General features: G+C 40.5%; 1 protein-coding gene across 1 annotated transcript in view; it reads right to left on the bottom strand.

Moving 5' to 3' along the window:
- The window catches only part of adamtsl4 (ADAMTS-like 4), a 65,573-nt gene that overhangs the window by 5,115 nt on the left and 34,952 nt on the right, over positions 1 to 25,506 (bottom strand). Inside the window, exons 5-14 of the mRNA XM_041792999.1 lie at positions 23,121 to 23,223; positions 10,302 to 10,441; positions 9,647 to 9,851; positions 6,276 to 6,460; positions 4,515 to 4,683; positions 3,754 to 3,987; positions 3,443 to 3,572; positions 1,843 to 2,047; positions 1,295 to 1,468; positions 1,018 to 1,197 (exon numbers count right to left, since the gene is read on the bottom strand). Coding sequence (XP_041648933.1) covers positions 1,018 to 1,197; positions 1,295 to 1,468; positions 1,843 to 2,047; positions 3,443 to 3,572; positions 3,754 to 3,987; positions 4,515 to 4,683; positions 6,276 to 6,460; positions 9,647 to 9,851; positions 10,302 to 10,441; positions 23,121 to 23,223 — 1,725 coding nt within the window. The remainder of the gene's footprint in view (positions 1 to 1,017; positions 1,198 to 1,294; positions 1,469 to 1,842; positions 2,048 to 3,442; positions 3,573 to 3,753; positions 3,988 to 4,514; positions 4,684 to 6,275; positions 6,461 to 9,646; positions 9,852 to 10,301; positions 10,442 to 23,120; positions 23,224 to 25,506) is intronic.

The following is a 25,506-nucleotide window of genomic DNA, read 5'->3' as shown; positions in this document are numbered from 1 at the left end:
GACCCTGGAAAGCACAACATGGAAAATTTCATTTTTGAAGCCAATGTTTTTTTTTGTTTGTTTGTTTTTTTACTTCTTAGAGCTTGTACCCAAGATACTTTTATCATTGTGTTGAAAATTAAAATTGTCTGAGATTTAATGAAAAATCTTTATCTGGAACCCCACATTTTGCTTTGTTTGTTCTTCTTTTAAAAAAACAACAACAATAGTGTCAATTGTAATGTTTGCACTTTATTACTACCCCATCGATGTTGCACAAACTTTAAACATCAGACCGTTTCTGCCCTTTTTTGTGAGTTGTAAGTAAAAGTTATTGAAATCAATCATGCTGCATTATGATTTTAAAATGATGAGGACATTTTGAGAACAATCAGGTTTTAGAAATGATGATTGCTCTAACATAGCCTTTCCCAAATCTTAGTATGCTTCAGCCTAATTTGAGGCTTAAAATCTTCTGGGGCCCACAAAAAAAACCCTTGTACAACCATGAAGCTCATAACCCACCTAGAGTACCTCTGGGACCCCAGCCCACACTTTGTGCTGCTTTAAAGGATGTTTTATCATTATATGCTAAGAGGCACTGCACCACTTTTGCCTAAATATCCTAAAGATTTTTAAACATCTGAATTTGTATTTTAAATAGCTTGAAAACAGTGCATGACTTTTCTTTAAATTGGAAATGTTCAATTTCTTCTTAATTGGGCCTGTTTGCTTTTGTTTAGTATGTCTCATTACCAGCTAAAAATGCATACCAGGAGTTTCAATCTATCACTGCACAAATTGAATTTTACTCGAGTGAGCCCCTCAACCCTAAAATTGTTGTATGAAATGCCAATCTGTAAAATTAAGGTTACGCGAAAGTTAGAAATTATAATTATAACTAATGAGGCTATAAGCTATAAACTTTTAACATAAGATTATTTCATAGAAATAAAAATAGACATGTAAGGATTAATTCTTTTTATTATAATCTCTTTTTTTTTTCTCCATACGTTTGTCCCTCTGTTTCCATCCTACCTGTGTCCACTGGCTGCTGTACCACATGGTTGTTGGCACACAGGGACCGCTGTTGCAGGCCTTCATCTCTGCTGGTTTCTCCCCAACACAGTCCCCTCCTCCCTCACCCTCCCTCACACCTCCTCTGGTCAGACACACCACCTCTCTCTTCTGCACCCCTGGGCCACACTGTGCTGAACACTGAGGGACAAAGTGAAAGATCATGTTGAGTATTTCTCAGAAGCACTGGTGTTAATGTTTTTGTCCCATTTGTTTTTTGTGGACGCGTGTTACTCACAGTGTTGGACCAGCCAGTGAAGTACCAGTTGGTCACACACGGCCCCATGTTGCACTCCTCACTCCCCTGTGGGCGAGCTCTGGAGTTGCACTCTTTTTCATTCACCTCAGCGCCTTGATCGCTGACGCAGCGCACAGTCCTTGTCCTCCTCCCAACTCCACAGTCCACTGAGCACTGTGACAAAGAATCTCCATCAGACTCTAGAGCTGGTCAAATGTTTATCTCACAACGAAGATTAAGATAATAGTATTTATGTACTGCACAAAACACTAACACAACATAAGTTCATAAAAACGACAGACACTCAACATACTGACAAGTACTCACAAGTGAAAACAACTTCTATTGTCAGAATTTATCAAATAAAGAAGCACACGCTGTCATGAACTGCCATGCCAAAACTCAATTGCATGCACAGAAGAAAGCTTTCTCATCAATAGAAAACCTATTTTTATTCTTTCATTTGCAGAAACAGGACTCATCATTTGGCTTCTTTTCACCCATCAGGTGATGCATGTACTAGTCATGTACTGGTGCTTTCAACATACCGTGCTCCAGTCTGAGCTGACCTCCCAGTGGGAGCACAGGGTGAGCTGACAGGCTTGTGTGGACTCTGGTGGGGTGAGGTTGGCACAGCGCTGCGGGTGGACCATGGTGGAGCGGTTCCCAAAGCTTTGCCTGCACTGGAGCTGCCGCTGCTGCACCCCGGGGCCACAGGACACACTGCACTCGGACCACGCACTAGCCTCCCAGCTGATGGAGAAAGTGAGGAAGACATGGAGTAATATACTGTAGCTATATTACACTAGAGAATAACTCAGATCACATGACTTCACATATAACACTTGAGTAACATCTGGGCCTTTGTGCTGGATATGTAAGTTAACAGCAAGTCATGTGTGAGGCCCTTTCAATTACTTTCACCATTATCTAAAAACCTATGTTAGAATGTTCTGAGACGTTCATTTGTCTGAATCTTTCAGCGAATCATTACCGTATACTAGGGGTAGGCCAGTCATTGGCCTGGTTGATTATTGATGCCATTATTCGGCATTAAGCCAGTTACTGGTATCAGCATTCTGACAAACCCAGTGAATGGGCCCTCCACACTTGTGATTTATTGATAGTATCAGTGTATGTGTGTGGGATCAGTAGCATTGGTGCAAGTCTTGGTGCCACTTTTCATCAATTTTGCATGTTTTTGTCTGCCTGTTTTTGCCTCCTTTGACCACTTTATGCCTATTTTTTGTCTCTTTTAACTCATATTTGCCAATTTAAACGCATTTTGGCACAATTAACCTTCTTTGCCTATTTGAAATTCCACTTCACCACCTTTTACGTCAATTTTTTACCACTTTGAATGATTTTTAGTCCTTTGTGACCCCTTTTCACCACTCTTTCTGGCTGTTTTTGCAACTTTAAACCAATCTATGCCACTTTCTGCTGTTTTTTTTACTCTTTTGACCTATTTTTGCTGCCTTTTAATCCTATTTTGCCAAGTAATAATCGGTATGGATATCGGACCCCAAAAACCAGTAACAGTCGACCCTTACTGTATACACCTCTGTGGTTTTAATGAAAATCTGATGGCCTTCAAAATAAGTTAGATCCATTTTTTCTTTTATTGATGCTTTTAGTGTAAGACAAGGTGTGTGGCTAGAAAATCTCCATCTTAACATACCCTTAATGAATGTTATCCAAAATTATGTATAATGTATCATATTATATTATAAATTGTGTTTTTGGCTTGTCAGTGGCCATCCTGGCAAACAATACCAGCAATCCCATGCTTTGCAAACAGCTGAATCTAAACTTTTTACATTTAACCATAACAGCATAAATCAAGCTATTTTGAAGGTTTTTTTTTTTCAGGATAATGTATCTTGGGACAATAAGCAGTAAGGGGTGGGACATTGGGTTTTAAAAACTATACATACCTGCATACTGTCAAAATGTTCTTTGTTTACAAAAAAGCAAAATTAAATAGGAAAAAGTCCTGTTAAGGGCAGTGTAAAGTTTTATTCAAGCAGTGATTTATGGGCTATGTGAGCTGCCTTGTCTTTTTTTTCTCCTCCTGGAGGACTTAAGTTTTGGGGCTAAATATAAATCTTCAGAGCGTCTATATGATGTATAACTGTGTTTTCTCACAATGGTGGGCAGGGATGTATGTTACACGGCTCCTCCTCAGGGACAGGTTTGGCTGCAGAGTCACATTTCCTCTCAGGGACTTCTTCGTCTGTGTGGCGATCTATACACAGAAGGACTCTGTGCTGGTAGCCTAAAGAGAAACACAGTAAAAGACTTCACACACAAAAGGGCATCAGCTCATGTTGTAGTTGCAGAAAGTGACCAGAGGAGGGAGATGTCACAGCATCAAATATGACTGAGGAGAAATTAGTGTATAATTTATCTGCAAATGCAAAATATATGAAGATGTAGAAAGTGTATCTGATTCTGACCTTTGCCGCAGGAAGCTGAACACTCTGTGAGCCCACCTCTCCTCCATACAAATGGCGGCTGAGTGTCAGGGGGCAGGTCGGTACGAGGGGGGATCCGAGCATTCCTGTTGGGTGCAGAGCCTCGAGGACGTGACCTCTCGGGTGCCCAACGGTTTGTGGAGTGAGAGGGGAAAGAAGGGAGCGAAACAGGAGGAGGCACAGGAGGGGGGTCTTCTACTGATACAGTGAGGGGACCTGTGGTAGAGATGAATGGAGATAAAAAGATGGAGACAAATTATAAAGGAAAAGTAAGAAAGAGGGGAAGGAGGAAGGGAAAACAGCAATAAAGAGGAAGGAAAAGGGCCAATGTTGAAATAGCTAGAAAAGAAGGAAGGCAGTGAGTCAGAGGCTAATGATGTCATGATGAGGTCAGGGTCTCATGACAGTGAACATGTGGACCAGATAACCTCCCATCTAGATTATACACAAACACACAAACACTGTAATCCCACCCCCTTGACCTAAAACCGCACCCATCCTGATCCATAAACACGTCAATCATTCTCCAAGGACGTGGGCTACAGTGGTGTTTCCCTGACTAATTTGGAAAGAATGAATCTTGAAATCCTTGGCTTGATTCAGGCTTCATTTCCGACAGTGACAAGAACCAACAAAGTGTTTAACATGACTGTCAAGTGTCTGTATGGTGCCTTAAATAGCAAGTAGAGAACACAGTGGCTGAACAGAAAACAGAAAATTAGACTTAAGTGAGGCTGGCATACTGCGAAGGGGTGCCCTCCCTGGCTCTCGCTCCCTCTGCCTTTCTCTGGTTGGTGCCTCTCTGGGTGTCTCCCTCTCTCTCTCTGCCAGCCTCTCCCTCTCTCCCTCCTTCTTCTCCACAGGGATGTAAAACTCATAGTCAATGCCCGGGTTCTCCTTGTGGAAGATGATCTGGAGAAGGCAGGAGAAGAGACAGAAACACCAGTAAAACATCTGAAGGAACATGTCCTTTCCCTCACAGGGTGCTCAAAGGTCAAGGTGAGCTAAAAGGGGATTGCTCATGGATACCTCAGCAGGGTGTTTGCCTGTCACTATGTGTCCCTTTTCTTAATATAAAACCCTGCAGTCCTTATTAAAGGACATTTCATAGCCAAAGTCCTCTAAACTTAATCAGCTGGAGTCATGTAACAGCAACTTTATGCTCTAGTATTTTTTTTCAGAGGTAAGATGAGCTGTAATTCAATTAGGTGCTCAGTCTGGTGACTATTGAACACAAAAATCCAAAGTAATACTTCAATAATTTTAGGATAGGTGGATATGACGTTAATGCAATCTTTTATTATTCATGACAGTAAAGGGTTAAACCAAACACACAACCTTCTAAAAAACAAAACTATATAGATTTGATAAAAAAGGAAAAATAATGTAAGATATACAACAGAAAACATTTTTAGTGTTGACATGTATAGGCCATCTAGTTCATAAAGAAGCCATAAGTGGACATGCAGCCATACATTTTATTTACTCATATTTCACTGAAAAAGAAGTACGTTGTTGTTGGGTTTTTGTTGTTGTTTTTTGGGCATCTTTTGTGTTGGGTTCTTGTGTTTTGAGTTCCTGCGTGGTTTTAAGGGATTTACGTTGTTGGATTTTTATGTTTGTTTCTTTGTTTTGTTTGGGTTCTAATGTTTTTTAATTCTTATGTTTCTCACATTGTGCCACTTCTGTTGTAAGTCAAGTACTTTTAAAACCCTAGCAATGCAGAAAACAAATCTACAGGGTGTAAAAGAGCAAACTACATGCCATGCTGCCATTGCTCATAATAATGAGGTCAATAATATGGATGCATGCCACCTGTCTCTCTGTCTCTAATGCTTCCAGTCAGATATCAATTACCTTGTAATTTGTATTAACCTTATAGTTGTTGGTTTTTTGGTGGTGTCATCAAAACATCAGACTGTAAAGTGTTTTCCCACTAGCAGAAGATCAAAATAGTGCAGAGCTGTCTTGTTTTTCATGCATCATTTTTTTAAAGCATGTCATTACTTCATCATAGAACTCCCTGGGTGGTTATAGCCCTTCCATCTTTTTTCCCTCTTATTTCATGATCCCATAAAGCCCAAAAAATGCAGGTGATTTTGAAAAGGCTCTCTCATACTCTGCCTTTCGTTGATGCTTGCTATTTTTACCCCCTACTGCTCTTTAGCTGCTGGATGCAGAGCTGTAGATGACTCCTGTTCTTTAATAAGATCTTAGCCTGCGGTCAGTTATTATTATTGAGCCCTGGGTACTCTGATGTGGCTCATGCTAAGCTTTGGTGTAGCTGTCTTTATCCCACCATAATGCCAAAATAATGCAGCCTATCTTGAGGATCTTGACACTGAGCAGGCAAGCGTAGCCTCAGGCTTAGAAAAATCTTATGGAGATGTGAATTATTTTGTGTCCACACATGTGTCTATGAGTATGTGTGTGATTGTTATCGTTAACTTAATTTGGTCATTCCACGGTGCATGTTTGCTTACAGGGTTAAATTAAAACCTTACATATAGCTGTAGCTGGGTGGTAGTCGGTCCTCGAGCCCTGAGGGACTCCCCTTTCTCCTCCTCCCCTTCTGTCTGCGCTCTAGGTCGGGCGTAGGTGAAGGTCGTCCCTCCCGCCTGGTACTCGCCTGGAGGATCCACAGCCCAGCGTCCGTTCACCACAGATGCCCCAGTGCCGCTTCTCATGGCTGGAGAAATTAAGGGTGGGGGTAGAACAGAGTAGGATTTGGGTCAAGTTCTCCTCTCTTGTTTAGTCTACATAGTGGTGAATTCTTAGGAAAACCCCATGAGCTCAAACACACTTTCAGAAAGACAAACAGACTTTGGAGTGCTGTCTCCTTACCAAACAGGGAGCTGACAAGACAATCACAAGTCCATGTACACACTTCACTTCTTTCTTGCAGGCTGTTACAATACTGGATTTATCTGCCTGGAGCCTGTGAGGCCACAGTTTTACAGTCAGAGTCCAAGCCAGCACATGGGCTCTCCAGCCAAATTTCATTCAAGCCTTTAATTCTGTCATCAACATTTTGCTCAACATGGAACCAGGGGTTTTCTTTTAGTCTGTAATTGGTCATCTGTGTGTGAATGATTTTGTTTGTATCCTTCAAGTGGTAAATCCTTATGCTGAAAAATAAAAGAGGAGAAAGAGATTTTCACCAGGCAGAAAACTGACCTGTTGGACAAACTCAAAGCTATTTTTTTGCATTCAAAATAATGAAAAATGCCATTTTGGGAGATTTGAAAAGGCTAAGGGATATGAATAAATTAGCGTGGTTGTTGAGCTTAGCACACATGTGATTGTCTCGTAGCTGTTTTCCAGGAACCATAAGGCCCCACTAAGCACATCTTTGCTGTCTTTGTAGGGTGACCAAAACGGTAGTTTGAGACATCATTTACAATGTGGCGACCACTATCAGTGGGCTTCAGACTCTGCTTCTGACACCAATGAGTGACATCACTGAGATTACGTCCATGTTTAATACTGTCTAGCAGCAGTTCCTAAACTTTTTCCTGTAGGCCCCCACACTTGTTACAAAGAAAAGCTACTGATTCAGGCCACACACACAAGAAGGGCTAAATTTTTGCCAAACACGAACTGTTTTCATTGATAAAATCTCTACAGAAAAAAAAACAAACTAAAAACAGAGGAGAGAGCCTCACTTTCCCCGTGTGATCTTTGATGCTTCCCTAGAGACCTCAGGCTGCGAACCAATGGACTACAGCAGTGATTTTCAACTGGTCCAACCATCTAACCGATAACCACTTTCTTAATGGGAAAATGCAACCCAATTTCTTTAATTTATCAACCACTAAAATCTATTAAATAAAAAACTGGACTTAGATGAAGCAAAACATATGACTGAACAATGAAAATGGACAGAAATTTGAGACGACATGCATGCAAATATGTTGCCTCTCTCTGTTTTGACACGATAACCTGGATTTTGGTTGCCTTTTAATTTCTTGAGAGATGATGACATTACCATGGGAAATCCACCTACTTAAGACATTTCTATCCAAGATAGCAGGATAAATAAGTAATTTTCTCAAGAAAATAACCAGAATTTACTCCATCACTAGCATAACAGAGCAAACTAAGATATATCGAAACATGTTTGCCTTGAACTTGTTTACATTCCAGATATTTTACCACAGACACCAATTTACAACCTCCTTTTTCAAGCCCCGCAACCTACTTTTGGGTCTAAACCCACCAGTTGAGAACCACTGGTCTACGCTCTAATAAAGATTTGCTAGGAATGTGTGCATATAGATGACTAGTCCATTCAACATCATCACCCTTGCTAGTTAGTACTGGAATTACTAGTCCATTAAAATAATTGTTCAAATTTTTATGCTGTGGCTAGAGTTAGGTGCTACTTTCATAGTGCCATAATGCTCTACTATGCTGATGTAGAGTGCCTGTAAAAAGTATTTATTCCCTTGGATGTTTTACTCTTTAATGATTTTATAAATCAATAATGGTCAATACTATTTGGCTTTTTGACAAAAAAAAAAAAAAAAAACTTTTTAATGTCAAAGTGAAAACAGATTTCCAAAAAGTAATGTCAATTAAAAAAATTGAGGTAAAAAAGTGACTGCAAAAGTATTCACCCCTTTAAAGTGAATGATCTCATACAACCTGAGTGCAGTGAATGTGTTTCAAGTGACTTTATTATAGAGACACCTGTGTCTGTGTCCAGTCACTGCTTAATTGGTGTTCATGGCTGCCATTACACCATGAAGACAAAAGAACACTCCAAGCAACTCAGAGAAAAGGTTATTAAAACGCATAAATGAGGGGATGGATGCAAAAACTTCCAATGCATTGAAATCCCCAGAGTTCAATTAAATCATCCATCAAGAAATGGAAGGAATATAGCGCATGTGTAAATCTGCCTAGATCAGGTCGTTCTCACAAACTGAGTGACTGTACATGATTGAGATTAGTGAGGGAGGCCACCAACACACCTATGACTACTCTGAAGGAGTCACAAGCTTCTGAGATGGGAGAGACTCAGCATATACCAACTGTTGCCCTGGTTCTTCATCAGTCAAAGCTTTATGGGAGAGTAGCAAAAAGAAAGCCACCGTTGAAGAAAACTCGTTTTAAATGTGGACTAGAGCTGGGAGACTCCACGGTCAAGTGGGAGAAAGTTCTCTGGTCTAATGAGACCAACATGGTGCTTTTTGGCCATCGGTTAATATACTATGTTTGGCAGACACCAAACATTACATTTCACCACAAACACAACATCCCCACTGGGAAGCACAGCGGTGGCAGTATTATTCTGTGGGGATGCTTCTTGGCAGTCGGCCTTGGACGGCTTGTAAAACTAGAGGGTAAAATGAATGCGGCAAAATGTATTTAAATCCTGGAGGAGAATCTTGTTTGGTTTGCAAGAGAACTACGGCTTGGTACAAGATTTAGACAGAAAATGAACCAAAGCATGCAGCGAAAGCTACACAGAAATGATTTTAAGACGACAAAGTGAATGTTCTGGAGTGGACAAGTCAAAGCCCAGATGTTAATCCAATAGAGAATTTGTGGCTGGACTTAAAAAGGGTGTTCATGGCCGATCCCTGTGCAACCTGATAGAGCTTGAGCGGCTTTGCAAAGAATAATGGAGAAAAATTGCAATGTCCAGATGTGCAAGCCAGATTGAGACCGAGCCACACAGACTCAGTGCTGTGATGCAGCCAAAGGTGCATCTTCTTTATATTGACTTGAAGGGGGTGAATATTTATGCAATCACTTACTTGAATTTACATATTTGTATTCAACCGACATTGTAGAAATTTGTAGTGTAAATTTAAATTTGTCTTTAACAAACTTGAAACTATTGTCCAGGAACATCCCCATTCCTTACCCAGGTAATTTGGGCTTGCTCTTCTCTCTGATATGTCAATGAAAGTAGCTCCAGATGGGATGTCCAGGATCTTGTGGTAACCCAGGGGAACTGTGACATTTTGGAAACTCCCTGACACCTTTCGGCAGGAGGTTTCCCGGCCGCCACACACTCCACACTTGTCAATCACAGAGCCAGAGCCCAGAACCCCATCGCAGCCCTCCGTCTGGCAGGACAAGGAGAAAAGATGTGAGTGATGGGTCAGACAATGAGGGGAAAAGGAGTGGAGACAGGGAAAAAGAGAGACTTGGGAGGAGCAGGTAAAAGCTGTTTTAAACTTGTTCACATGTCACACCCATTGGCAGTATTTATTTCATTATTGTTCTTGTAATCTGGGAATTGTTTCTGGCTGGTTTCAAACAGATAAAGGTTTAAAGGGGCAAAATTTGAAAGTGAAAACAGGGCAAATGAGAGAAAATAGGGAAGACAAACAGAGAGGAGCCCAAGAGCAGGGTAATAAAAAGAGATTGGAGACAATCCGAATCTGAATGCCACGCTTAAATCAACCTCCAGACAGGGGGATAAGAGAGCCAGGTTCTGCTCTTTCTCAACATTCACTGGCTAGACAGGAGTTTCTCAAATCTCACACACTAAAACCCTCTTTAAACATACTCACCAGACACCTCCCTTCTACACACACATCATTGGTGGTGACGTTGAAGCAAGATGTCCCATCTCTGACTCGCTCGGCCTGGCGGACATAGAAGCGGTAGCCGGCAGGTCTGCAGGTCAGCTCGCACTGCTTGTCTGCACCAACTGCAACATAAAAAACAAAGGTTATGGGGTAAGCTTAGGGTAAAGCTTCTGTGTTGCATAAGTGTGTGATTTCTCTGTATCTGCTCAGTGTGGTGCAGACACAGCCGGGTGATGAACGGCTTTCCATGTGGTCAGGAAATAGAGGCAGAACCATCTAACCCCCGACTGTCAGGCAGCATAAGAGTAATTCCCTATTTCCCCTGCTACTCAAATGTACAAGTGCACTCTCTGCTGCAGGTTCCCAGGAGATACATACCCAGCCTAAGGAAGGTTTGATTTATGAGAACCCAAACAGACATCCACAGTGGGGAGATATGAGAGAAAAGAAAGGAAAAGTCAAAGAAAGACAAGATACCTTCAAGGGAAGAGACGAAACTGAAATCTTTTGGTACCAAGAAAATGGGCAGATAAACAGCCAAGCAGAGAATACGAGGGTCTCAAAATGATTTAAGGGTGGGATACAAGAAAAAATATGGGGAAAGTAAGAGGAGTCTGTCTTTAGAGAAATACAATTACAGAAATAGTTCAGCAACTTGGTAATGTGCTTATCTGCTCTGTTTTTATTAAGGGATAAAAAATTTGTTTTCTTTAATAGTTCTTCACATTTCATCTTAAAGCCCCACTGATCCAGTTCACTCATCTGTTTAACTTAGGGCAAAACAAAAAATTCCAACTTGTGACGATTTACACTCGACACTGGTTGAAAAGAGACTAGTGAGCATGTGGTAGCTAAATGCTATTCGAGTGCATTGGAGCGCAGAAAGACTATCTTTGTCCCAATACAGTCTGACTGCAGACCGTTCATCTGAGATCTCAGAACAGAAATACACACTAAAACTTTTGAAAAAAAAAAACATGGATTAAACTATCGTTCAGGTTAGAATAAGGGTTACGGCAAGAGTTAAGATAACAAAAGTTCAAAGTTGAAAACCTGACTTGCAAAACCTGAAAACAGAATTTTTAGCAAAGTCGAGTAAACAGTCTGCTGACAGGAGAAAATCTCGTCCTCCATGAAAACATTTTAACGCTGCAAGTGTAGCTTACAGAGGTTCATCAGCTGCATACGTATCTTCATGATCAACATACTAGCTAAGTTAGCTTTAGTTATGTTTACTAAAGCTCACGATGCTAAAGCTCACATTGGTAAATTTGTGTTGCTAAAGCTAACTCAGCTATAGATAACTTAGAAACACAGCTGATGTAGCTACATAGCTCAGTTAGCTACATAGCTATGTTAGCCTTAGCTATGAATGCTAAAGATCACATTGCTAAAGCTAACTTGGCCACATTTATGTAGTAATGCCATTTTCTTTGCTAGCGTAGCTAAGTTGGCTTTCACTGAATGAAGCTAAAGTGAGTTACAGTTCCTGTAACTACTTCTAAAACAGGCCTATACATAATCTAATCCCGGATTAGACCTCTGACCTTTATTCTGTTATATTTATTAATTTATTGCCTCATCTGTGAAGTCTGCAGTGTGGTTATGATATGAATGTAACTGCCAGACTTCAAATGCATGGCTTACTTATGTCTGTCCTGCCTCATTGTGAATTCTGGCATTTTTAGAGGTCTAGACCAGTTTCATCCTACTCCCTTGTGCCTCTCTGCAAACCACAGGCATGTTTGAACAACTCTATGTTAAGCTACTGTCTTTTGCAAAATAGTCGGGACTAGGGCTGGGCAATTAATTGCAAATGAGATTAAATTGCAATATTGCATGCTGCAATTTACAAATCGCAGATGTTGCAATATTGCTTTAACTTGAAATATGTCAGAACACCAGTTTAATACATTTAATTTATTGCAGCAGAAATTTTATGCACATTTTGAAAACATTCCAACTGTTACTTTTTTAGAATGGTTTATGAAAATGGCCCTTTTCATGTTTTTTGTACGTTTTTATTAATTAAAACGAGTGACATTAAAACAATAATCCCAATTCAATAAAGCAATTGATGTCAAATGTGTGATATGAGCAACAATAAGTGTATTAAGATATATATCTTCAATCATGCTGCCCTAGTTCATTCAATCTAATATTGATAAAGCTTAGCGTTAGTTCACAGAAGTCATACCCCGAGCCACGACTGGCTGACAACCAGCTGACACAAATTATTGCCTCCCAGCTCCCACAGCCAATCACAGGTCTTTCTCTCAACACAGCAGTCATTCAAAGATAACGTACAATTCACTAATGCCTGCTTGCATCAGTGCTGATACATCAGGCTGCTGCTGGCAAAGCTTCACTTCCTCCACCTTCTCCTCTGTAGCTTTAAACTTGTTGCTTGGTGAGAGTGTTCCTGACTAAATGTAGGTTGTAACATAGCATGATTTATTGCTTGAATTTGTTGAAAAATACACAAGATGAGAGACTTAATAAAAATTGCATATCAAATCGCAATTGCAATACTGGGGAAAAACTCACAATTAGATTATTTTTGCAAATCTTTCAGCCCTAGTCGGCACAGTGGTTATTAAATTTAAGGTTTTTCTTATAAAACATTACTTTTGTTTTATTCGGGTATATCATCAGACTTAACTTCTTAGCCTTAAGACTACAAAGGTGAAAATCAGTCAATTTGCATCTTGGACATGTTACAATGACAATATTATTTGAATGTATTGCCACATAGGTGGTGGTGAGGTGATATTTCTATGTCAAAAAGGAAGAAAATAAATTTTTGAACTAATCTTTCCAGAAAGAAAGAGAAAGTGTGAGGACAAGAAAGGATAGTGACCAGCTTAAGTGTTGAATTTTTCTCTAAGGCTATAGAGACCGAAGTTATGCAACAAGGTCAGAGTGCTTCTGAGAAGCTGTCGTGTGTTTATGTGTACGTGTGAAGAAGAGTTTTAACCTGGCTCTGAGGATGGTTAAGGGGTTATTGATTTAGTTGTAAGGGGGAGGGAGGCATTTCTGTCAGTGGGAGTTCAGGAGTTCAAAGGACAATATCTGTGTTTCAGGATTTATGACTTCTCACTGTGGTTTCATATTTCTTTGCCAAACTCAGACAGAAATGAGCCCAACACTCTCATCTTTATAAGCGAAAATAACAGGACATCTTGCCAGAAGGGGTTGAGAATGTACCGTTATATTATATCATCTTTAGATCAGTTTGAGAATGGGTGTTTCTTACAAGAAGTCCTTCTGTTGGGAAATTGTAATGCATTCAGTGTGATCCTGTGATATTACACCAATGCTACTTTATTAACATATAATAATTCATAGGATTGTTTCACTATGGGTAAGTCGTATGTATGTGGGGCTGGGGAGTAGCCCAAAGCCACAATCATCTTCAGGGTCAAATGGTTCACAGGAGGGAATGACGACTAATAGTCTCAGTTTGAAGAGAATGTGTAAGTTGTGTAGTATAGATTGAATTCAAAGAAAATCCATATGCTTTAAAAAAGACAGTTCCTCAAATCTCTTCACCTACGAATAAATCCTTAAGAGAAATTTAAAAGAAAAAGTCTGCAAACTAGGAAGAAAAGCTAATCAAACTGGAGTACATAAAAATAAACTTTAACCAATGCATTATGTTACAGTTTCAATTCCCAGAAAAGTGACCCACTGCACACTTTCTTTTATATGGGCCATAAAAATTGGAGTTGTTCCACTACATTATGTACATGTTTGTAATGTGTGGGCTAGAGATCCAGATCCATTGCTATTTGCTCAAGGCTCAAGGCACTGAGGCTGGGTGGTTATCTTTGTGGTGGTGTTCAAGAACTTTGATGCAGGTAATACGTAACTGTATAACATTTTGCTTATAAATACACTCTGAGAATGTAGTGCTGGTCCTTCAGAAGAGGTAAACATCAGCTACACAACTTCCTAGAAAGAGAGAGACTCAGTATCAAGGATTAGCAGAGACAGTGAATCACCAATATACAAGTGTGTCATCAGCATATGTGAAAACAATCTGATGTAAATAAGAGCAAAAAGAGGGTTTACTCTCAGATTTGAATACGTGGAATATGTGGAAGATATGTGGTTCTGTTTTTTTTTTTGCAGTATCTTGCAGACTCACTTTTGCTTCCTTCCATCTGCTTTACTTGGACGATACTTTACATAAGTCATTTCCTTTATAATAAAGCTTGTAGTTAGGGCTGGCTCAGGGTAGACCACCTAGTTATGCTGATTAACGCTTAGACTGCCAGGGGACCTGGAACAATGAGCTCCTGTTTCTCTCTCACAAACTATCTGTACGCATTTGTTTCAGATATCTGTACATCAGGTCAGGTCAGGTATGGGAGCATATACTAGTTCGACTCTTCACCATGTCAACCTTGGTCCTGTACTGCTCTGGCCTCCTGGTGGCCCATGCTCCATCTTTCCAGGTATCCTCCCAGCATCAGACATGTGGTCTTGCCAATGACACCCAAAGATGCACCAAAGAGAAGCTGTCACAAAAGAGTCTAGCTGGCACCTCTGGCCATCAGTGAGCATCCAGGCCTCACAGGAGTATAGTAAGACTGGAAGAACCAAGGTCTGAAAGACTCAGATTTTGTAATACCACACGGTCTTGCTCAGTGAATGCGGCACCTTGTGTGCAAGTCCAAGTCTGTGCTTGATCTCAGCTTGATCTGGGCATCAGCTGATCAATGGATTACACTGCCAAGGTAGTTGAACTGCTCTACAACTTCCATGCTCTCACCATTCACAGACACAGATTCAATGGCAGCATCCAAGGCATCTCTAAATACCTGGATCTCCACACTTGACAGTTTGCTGCCCCTGTTACCCGCCCCAATTATCCAGTCCATACTGGTACTAAAGAGCATAGGGGCTAAGATGCACCCATGAAGTGAAGTGTAATGCTGCCCATAACATACTCTTCATGCACCCATACTTTGAAAACCATTTTCTGAAGTAAACTACACAGAGACTGCAGCAAAAGAAAGGACAGAGGCAATAAATTTAAGCTGTAAAGCCTGAGGTCCTTTTCCCCAAACAAGGGTAGTAAAAATGACGGTGCTAGATTGCGCCCTAAGGAAAAAGAGAACACGTAACAACTGCAACACTTTTAGTCTTCAACCCTAGCATGGTAAGATAAACATACGCTCAGAATCCCTTAAACACATCCTTTAACTAATTTGGCAAATTTTGTAGTTGCATGTAACTACTGTATGAGTTTAAAGTATGTGTACCTGTCAATCACTAGCATCCAAACAAGCCAAACATCCATCACCACTTATTTGCCATCATCCTTTTTCTAGTGTGTGATAATTTCCTGGTAGCAGATGTACAGTTCATATTTAGAAAGTAACAGAAAGGGAGGCAGTGTTCCCATCCGCTCTCTCTCCACTCTTGTTCTCTCTTTCCGTCCGTCATAGTTATCTTTGAGAGATTAGACCGGAGACAGTGACAGAAAAGAGAGGGGGAGCTAAAAGTGGGAGACGTGTTGCCACTCATGGACTCCCTACCTCCCGCTCTTTCTTTCCCCTATATTCACCCTTCTCATCTCCTCTGCTCTCCGTCCCTGCTTTTTCCCTGCTCTGAAGTCATGTTCAAGCACTCTCCAACTCCTAATCACCTTGAATTTTTTTCCCCCCTCTTTCTGGCTTTATCTTTCATTTGCCTCTACCTACCTCTCTGCTTCCTCCCCTTGTCTCTCTTCCACTGTCTCCCTCTCTTTATCTCTCTCTCTCTCTGAGCTCAGTGTTCAGACAGTGGAATATATGTCGTCTAAATATACTTCCCCACTATCTCTCCGTCTAAACAAACTCCAGCAGGGAGAGAGAAAGAGAGAGGCAGTGGGACAGGAAGAGGGGAGGCTGTGGTGTGCAGAGAGGGGATGAGGCCTGGAAAAAAAAACGAATATTCAAGTAAAACAACACCTGCACGTGCTGCGCTTACAGAAAAGAGAGGAACTGAGAGCTGAACTTGTGGGAGGAAATGTTAGCACTGAAATGAACCGGGACTATAACTTCTGTGGTTTACAGCTGAAGTGGCAGCTTTACAGTTTAAGTTCCCAACTTCAAACCATAGGCCACAACACTTTGCAGTCCATACATAACCGTGCTGTCACCTTAGAGGCTAAAAACATGAGCTAAGTACAAAAGCTACTGCAGGGTCGAGCATAAATACAAACTGTATATCCATGCAGTGCCATAAAAAGTCCTAAACAGATGAATACAGCTGGAGATAAATGACTAATACACCACTGGATGGTTAAACACACACACACACTCCTCACAGCCTGCAGCGTGCTGATGGGAAACTAGATATGAAAGACTGGGCTGCAGCCAATGGGAGCAGGCTGGAGTAAACACTGTGATACAGTTTACTTAGCAGAGTGGAAAGGATCATCTCCAGCGCTGATCGAGTGTGTGTGACTCGGCTGACGTCATCTGAAAAAACCTCTGTCAAATACAGTTTAATATCTTTTCCTATTAAATGTATCCAATAAATCTGACAACGGCCATTTGGTGACTCTTTTTATCCAAGTTTTTCTCACAATAGCATGTGTCTTTCAGATGCCAGATTCTTCATTTACCCCCCTATCAGAGGTCGTCTCTGTTTTTCTTCCCCTCTTGGCTCCCTGTCCGCTCTTGTCCTCGTCTCGGAAGATCTCAAGGACACGGTGGTTTAAAATAAGCCAGATCAGAGCAAAGGGCGAGGGGGTACAGTGCATAGACAGAATTAAAGAGCGGATAAAATGCAGTAATCTTGCTCTTTCTCCTCACAAACACAGAAACAAGGGGTGGTCAGTGAAAGGAAAACAGTCTGAGTATTTATGCAGACAGTTAGACTCCGGCTGATACCCCGGCCGTGACTCCTGGTACAGATGTAAGGCATATGTTGTCTAGATCTGCATGCATCCACATACCAGTTGTTCTCCCCTAACTTGTGGTGGAAGGTCCAGTCACTGGTTAATCAGTATTCATGGCTACCATTACTCCATGAAGACAAAAGAATATTCAAAGCAACTCAGAGTAAAGGTTGTTGAAAAGTATAAGCCAGAGGATGGATGCAAAAAAAATCTCAGAGATGAAAGGAATATGGCACATGTGTAAATCTGCCCTGATCAGGCCGTCCTCACAAACTGAGTGAGACCAAGTGCAAGAAGACCAATGAGAGAAGCCACCAAGACACCTATGACTGCTCTGAAGGAGTTACAAGCTTCAACATCTGAGATGGGACTTTGCATACAACTGTTGCCTGGGTTCTCCACCGATCAAAGCTTTATGGGAGAGTGGCAAAGAGGAAGCCACTGTTGAAAAAAACTCATTAAATCTCAACAAGAATTTGCCAAATGCATGTGCTCAAGTGGAAGAAAGTTCTCTTGTCTGATGAGACATAATGGAACTTCTTGGGCATCACGCAAGATGCTATGCTTGGCACACACCAAACACTCTACATCACCACAAACACACCATCCTCACTGTGAAGCACAGTGGTGGCAGCATCATGCTGTGGAGGTGCTTCTCAGCAGCCGGCCTTGGAAGGCTCGTAAAGGTAAAATTTCTTTCCAGCAAGACAATGACCCAAAGCATACCGTGAAAACTACACAGAAACGGTTTAAAGACAATAAGGTGAATGTTCTGGAGTAGCCGAGTCAAAGCCCAGACCTCAATCCAACAGAGAATTTGTGGCTGGACTTGAAAAGGGTTCACACATGATCCCTGTGTAACCTGACAGATCTTGAGCAGTTTTTCAAAGAGTATTGGAGTGAAATTGCAGTGTCCAGATGTGCAAGCCAGATTAAGACCTATCCAAACAGACTCAGTGCCTGTGATTGCAGCCAAAGGTGCATCTATTGAACTCTGACTTGAAGGGGTTGAATATTTATAGATTGCATATTTATTTATGCATATATGTTTTACTGTACAAATTATTACGTATTTTTAATTACTGTTTCCACTTGACATTAAAAAAGATGTTTTTGTAAATTTTTATTTGTCAAAAAAGCCAAGTTAAATTGATCATGATTGATTTATAAAAAACAATGAAAGGTAAGAACATCCAAAGGCATAAATACTTTTTATAGGCACTGTAAATATGCGCATACTACAAAGACTTTTTAATGTTAAAGCCTGTAAATACGGCAAGTAGCAAAGAAGAAATCTGATATATTTTCTGGTATCTTGCTGTGCATTATGTCATTTTGGGAAATACTGCATAACAATAAAAACAGCCATTTTTAGATCATGTAGGATTTGAGTTTATTCTTTTATGGTTCTTCTTTCTATAAATTTACTTTTTCTCTACTGGATGTAGAGAAGATGTATTATATCACAAAATATTAGGTTGCAAAACAAAACTGCACTATGATTTTGTCCATATGGTCCAGTCCTACCTGCATGTCTTTGGATTTGCAGGAGGAAATCCACTCAGGAATTGGGAAAACATGCAAGCTCCTCAAGTCGGATAAATCAAATCTAGGACTGCTGCACCAGCACACTGCCCTGAAGCTCTGTATGGTAATTTCAAACTGAGGCATGACAAGAAATATAAAAACAAAAGACCACTGTCACTTATTTTCATAGTTTAAAATTGGGTTGTGTGAGCACAAAAGCTGAGGAAAGTTCTGACTTTATTAAACACACAGTGTTTCAATTCAGCCACCAGTCAAAACAGAACAAAAAGACCTGTAGAGATGCATTGTCAACTCCGCCTACCTCTGTGTGTTACTTATTCTTTTGATTTGAGGACTATCCTCAATAAAAACTGCACTCTATAAGGAGTACTTACTGACTGTTAAACCATGGTTTTTGTTTCATGGAGGAATTTCACATAATGAGAAAAATAAGATGTTAAAGGTGGCCTTTCTGCTTAACACAGCTAGTGAATTTGCAAGTAGCTTGCAGGCAAAATAGAAGGGCTACTTTTAACATATTTTCTCCCTCATTTTCCAAATTTATCAATGACTTGAAAAACTAGGGATGCACGATATTGGATTGTTGCCAATCTTTAAGGCCAAAATATCGGACGTAATTATCCGCAGAAATTTTGATACCTGACGATACAATACTTGCCGTTTCTATCTGCCGATACCGATATCAGGTCAATAATATCCTGCATCCCTAAAAAAAAAACTGTGGATTAATGTGTAATAAATAATTTTATGGACAATAGTTTTTATCTAACAGTGTCTTAAGTTTGAAACAAGAAGTATTCAGCAGAGGTGGGTGGAGGTGGGCAGAGCTAAGCACCCACTACCACCTCCTCAACAAGAAAGCTCAACCAAATTTTCCAAAGTTTTTCAACCACTACAATTCATTTCAATTTAGGTGTCACAGTTTGGACCCTTGATAGAGCAAAACAAACCTGGACAAGATATTGGAAAAAACTTTGGGAGGACATGCATGTAAACAAGTCATTTCATTATGATTACTATGATAACATAACCTTGCAAAGCAGATGGATACCCCTGTTTCCATGTTTCTTACTGGCAAATCCATCTTGCAAAGCTCCCGTCTGAACTGTTTTGGCCCAATTAGAAAGGACCAATCAGTGTCGAGGGGCAGTACTGTTGGGCACGGCGGAGTCGAGGCGTAAGCAGGCAGCAACAACAGGCTGGTGCAATATTGGCAGAAGAGATTAACATGGAAGCTGCTAAAGCACGTTATATCAGAACTTGACGACATTTCTTTGTTAAAAGAAGAACAAAGAACGGCAGTGAGTTGTTTTCTTTTCAAAAATGACAAAAGTTGTTCTCTGTGGAGTTTATTCCTTCAGTAGGGGCACAGCTCAGTAGCAGCTACGTCACGTGTTTTGTTGCTCTGACTGGCCCATAAAGATGTGACAGACAGAGCGTTCATCCAATCACCCTCCGAGTTTTTTTCAGAGGCTCTCCGCTTTCCAAAATGCTGTCTGTGAGTGGTTTACCAGATGGATGTGTGAAACACATCCATCTGATGTGCCAGGTTAATGATAACTTAGATTTTGTTGTTTTTTTAAATATTTTTTAAAAATGAAAACATCCACATAGGAAAAGTCTGCTTTCTTGATAATATTTCTAAATAAAATATAGCAGGATAAATAAGCCAAAATCTCAAGATAACAACCAGAATTTACTTTTCTTTACAGCAAAATAGAGTGAAATAAAACTTCAAACATGTCTACCTGGAACTTAGCCGCCATCTTTTTTCCAGGCACTAATTGACCTATGGCTAAGTCCCGCCCTCAAACGCGATGAGCCAATCACAGGTCATATAGCCATTCCATACACTCAGACATCGGCTGCCTGGACATCCATTGAAAGAAATGGGAGAAAGTCAGTTTTCGTCCGGTTTTATGAGTTTTTTTTTGAGATTTTAAGTTTAAAAATGGTTAAACGGTGTTCATGGGGTACATGCGACTCCAACACAAGGTATCCTGAGAGGCTGGGCAACGGAGTGTATTTTTTACCCTTTCCTAGGCCACATCTAAACCGAGAAAAGTGTCTTCTTTGGATATAATTGTGCAGTAGACCACAACATCAACTCAGCGTGAATGAAATTAACACGGATATCTACATCTGTTCTAAGGTAAGCCAACATCATATTTGAGGCAGCATATTGTCACTTTGCTGGAAAGAAGTGGAAAGTTATCTTTAACATCTCTAACGTTAGCTAAAGTTAGCCTAACGTTAGCTCCTAGCTGCGTTGTTCGTTGTGTCACATTGTTTGTTGGGAGTTTGTTGGCATTTTTTGTTCTGGTTTTTGTTCTTTGGTGACCGACATCATTATTAGCTGTTGTCCAAAGGGCTCTAGTTAAACTAACGTTAACTTCTAGAGCTTAGCTTCATGAACTTATCTGTAATAGTCGAGATATTAAAGGTTGACAAACATTATGCTGAATGATTCAATGTAAATACTGTAGCACCAAACTAACGGAGAGACACTCTTGGTAAAGGTGGTAAAAAGGCTGTTATTTTTTTCTCATATTCTGAGCTGAAAAACCTTAACTTCAGTTGCACTTTGATGCTGATCCTCTATCTTGGATCTGGTCTGAGATTGTGATGGCAATGAGGTGCGGTTTATCACGTTTGCAGTGGGACCTGTAAATTTGGGCTTGTAACTGAAGCTTTTTATCGACCTTCCTGACAATAAAATGATTAATATATATTTCCAATGCATAGGTTAGACCCTTTTGGTGACTTCTAGATGATATGTGATCTTTGTCTCCAAAAATCGTCAATAGCCTCCTGTAAAATGTCTCCTACTGTGACAACTGCCATAGCGTCTGTCAGTGAATGTTCATTGTTTGTCCGAGCGAGTGGAGGGGGCGTGGCTTAGCCATAGGTCAATTCACAATCTACCTTAAGCAGCTTCAAGACCCATTTTCAGGTCCTGACCCACCAGTTGAGAACCACTGCTCTAAAGTACACACAACATGCCAACTTAAAGACTGACTGTCAACTGATACTACCCAGCTGACCAATCACAGGGATGGTGGCGTGTGTAGACATGTAGTTTACATTTTTGAGGAGGGCAGATCAGCTACGTGCATAGGGTGTATGACTACACAGACCTACTGTATATGCTGCAGTATGGATACTGATCACAACTAGATAAAAAACGTAGAGGCCATAATAGAATAGATAATATAGAATGTATTGAATGCTTAATTATTGCACATTAACACATTCAACTTCCATTGCTTCTATCTTCTTCATATTACATAAATTCATAATTGTTCTTTGCTTTAATTGAGTGTAAGTAGAGGCAAATTTTGTAATGTGTGTGTTATTTTAAACAGAGTGGTACTAAATAACTGTGTTGTTTGTGTAACTGATCTAATGATTCTGGCTTTACACTCAGAGACGCCAGCCGGTTGATACAGTAATCACAAGTGCACAGACACACAAACTTACATGCACAAACATTTTTCCACATGTTATCTCAGATCCGCTAAGCCGTTCATCTACTGCAGAAGCTCACATGCCAGCAAACCCACACTGTAAATACACAGAGGCTCTTTCATTGTATATCCTACTCTAATGGCAAATACTGTTGATATCATTGAACAGCTGTGTTTCTTTCTCCCCTCCTCCATTCTCTTACTCCCAAAGTCCCCATGTTTTCAATATTTTCACTCTTCTTCTCCTGAATTCCTCAAATGTCTGTTTGGAGTTTTCTCTCTCTTTTTTTTCCCTCCAGCATTGAAAAACAAAGATAAATAGACACAATCTCCACCGCGCTGTTGAACTATTGTACTCTTAAAAAGAGAGTAAACAAACACTCAACCACATGAGGACACGCTCAGAGAGAAATCAGACACGCACAAGCACAAGCCACGTCTTCATGTGACAAAAACGCTCGGATCTCATCACCTCTCACCTCCCGTTTCTCCAACTTTCTTTATCTCACTCAGTAAGAATCTGTGTGCTTAGTCAGAGCAGGGAGGAGAGCGTTTGGCAGGGGAGAGATGGGAGATGTTGGACAAATGAGAGGAAAAAGAGTGGAGGGAGTGCATTTAAAGAGAAGAATAAAAGCAGATCAAGTTCCAGTCATTCTCTATTCCCCTTGACTCTCAACACCCTCAACGCTACATGCTCCTCAATGAGAGGAGGGCTGGGCTCACTGTGGAGGCCTGCCAACGCGCTAAAGCAACAGTAACATCTGACTCACTCAAACACACATTTTACCATCGCTTCACTCCCTCCCTATTTCAGCATTTAATTCTTGCTTAAGTACTATTATCACATTACTTCTCTGTGCAGTGTAATGTGTGTTTACTTCACATCCTCACCCTCAGTGAAAGGCTCCCAGTTGTAGAGGCGACCCATGAACTCCTGGGTGTTAAATGCTGCACACTGCTCTGCTCTGGAGTCCAACGCGCCTCCTCCACACACCTGCAGGACAGAAACATGGAAAGTAAGAGATAGAAATGTGCAAAAATGCAGTGCCACATATTGATCTAATCTAAAATCATGCAGCTATTAAACTGTGATGGTAGTTTCTCTCCAAGTCCCTGAAGAAATAAGGGTGGAGCAGGAGGAAAAATTGAGGAAAAACAGTGTATAAAGAAGGGGAAAATTAACATGAGATCCTGGAGTAAGAGCAAACACGCAATTATACCCTTCTACACACAGATACACAAAAACACACACATATTCATTTAGTCCCTGTGCTGCTCTTGGCAGTCTGAGACCGTATTAGAGCCATATGGAAATAATAGATTTTTTGGAAGCGGCTGCTCTCATAAATCCAACATGGCTTTCAGTGCATGACCACAAATGTTTGTGACTGTGTGTGCACGTGCAACAGTGTGAGCATATGCATGCGTGCATGAGCACATGTCCAGCGTGCACTCCTTCCAGCAGAGTCCTTACGGAGTTGTACAGTGGAAAGAGTTTAACATACCTGCCCTTAAACAACAGCTGTAACATCAGGCAGAGACAGTGCTGCTGGTTTATACTACTGTAATGACGATAACTCCCTGAGCTTTGTCCCTGTCCTGGGGGACACAAACTAATGCTGGAAAGAGACATTTGCTTAACCACTTTACTGTCATAAAATCTGAAGTTAGAATTCCCATTTCATGCCATTATTTTTATTCTTTTACTCTGTCAAACTTCAGAAAGATATACCGCACTTTAAGCAATGCTAATAATTTGGTTTTAAGGATGTTAATATTCTTCTGTCAAGTTGTTTGGTCTAATGCTTTGGCAGTAATATAGTCAACTTCCAACCTCAAACATTAATACAAACGAAATGACCAAATACCTGCATCTAACATGCTTACATCTGATAGTAAAATGCAAAACAATAAATTGCTCTAAGGATGATGTATTTTTTTATAGGCCAATCTGGAAGCCTTCCCTGTACATAACAAGGAAATCCTGAGGCAAGGAGAGAAGCAGCAAACACCAAGAGCAGAGCAGTCCTCAGTGACAACAGAATGACCCTGATTAAGTCAGACGCAGAATCAAGGAGGAGCTGGGGTGGAGGAAGGTTGCAAAAAGCGGCTTTCAGAGGGAGCAGCAAAGTGTAGCAAGGATAGAGCAGTTTAAATATGGTAGCATGAGTGTGATTAGCCAATAGTGTCCGTGGCCTGCCTGAGCTAATGCTATTCACTCAATTTTTAAAGCATAATCACCATTGGAAGAGTTAAAAAGCTAATTTTATGATATAAAGGAATTAGTATATGCAAGATCAACTGGCTTTGATGTCACCATCAATAAGCTTCCAAATGTATTTTGTGCTTTTATGAAAGACTGTTGTTTTTAAACTTTATTGGCTAGGACTGCTGAAGCTGAAGTTAGGCAGGAATTATGGAGAGAGTGGGCAAAAACCTGCGCAAAATGTGTCAGAATAGGGACATAAACCTGTGACCACTGCATCATGGACTAAAGCCTCTGTATATGGGCGCCTGCTCTGTAAATCGAACTGAACCGTCCATTTTCTAGTTAAAAACACTGTCACACTGCGCTGTTTCTATGGCACACTAACTGCTAAGCGTCCCATGTTTACAGCTGGTGAAGAGAAAGCACTGACAGGAAGGCAGCGGCTATTAAATTAATGTACAGCGACTACTTGTGGTGGGAGACTTAATTACAATTGAAAAGAGCATTTGACCAGGCCTGTGTTTATAAAGTATGAGTTTTACTGACTCATAAATCTTGCGCTGGCTACTTTGATACACAAATTCAACCAGTTAACCACAGTTAATTTAGCCAGTTAGCCACGCACATCCCTTGTGATAACTGTGTCAGCTGTGAGTCTGAAATAGTTTACATGGATGATTTTACATGTAATCTATGATGGTGTTTAATGTCACTAACAAACTCTATAGTTTGGCCACTTGTTAGAAACTGCCCTCAGTGAGACAAAAAAGAGCTTATGTTTTCACAAATAGGGACTTATATTGTAGAAAGAAAAATTAAAATCTCCTAAGCTTGTCATTGTTGTAGACCATATTTAGGGCATCAAACCTAAATTCAAACATCCCACAGTGTTTGAGAATTGTGTTAGCATTTTATGCTAACACTTCCAGTTATTAGGACTCATAACTGCAGCTCTCTATCACTAAACACCACAATGTTAGCGATTGCAGGTTAATGTTGTTTTGTTTTCGTCTATTGCTCACAAGTTAAGAGTATCTGTAGACAATAACTGTTGTTTTTTTGAACAGC

The sequence above is a fragment of the Cheilinus undulatus genome, linkage group 8 (assembly GCF_018320785.1).
Source record: "Cheilinus undulatus linkage group 8, ASM1832078v1, whole genome shotgun sequence".
NCBI classification, from domain to species: Eukaryota; Metazoa; Chordata; class Actinopteri; order Labriformes; family Labridae; genus Cheilinus; species Cheilinus undulatus.
Note: the sequence above shows the minus strand (reverse complement) of the source record. Positions and strands in the feature narration are given on the sequence as shown.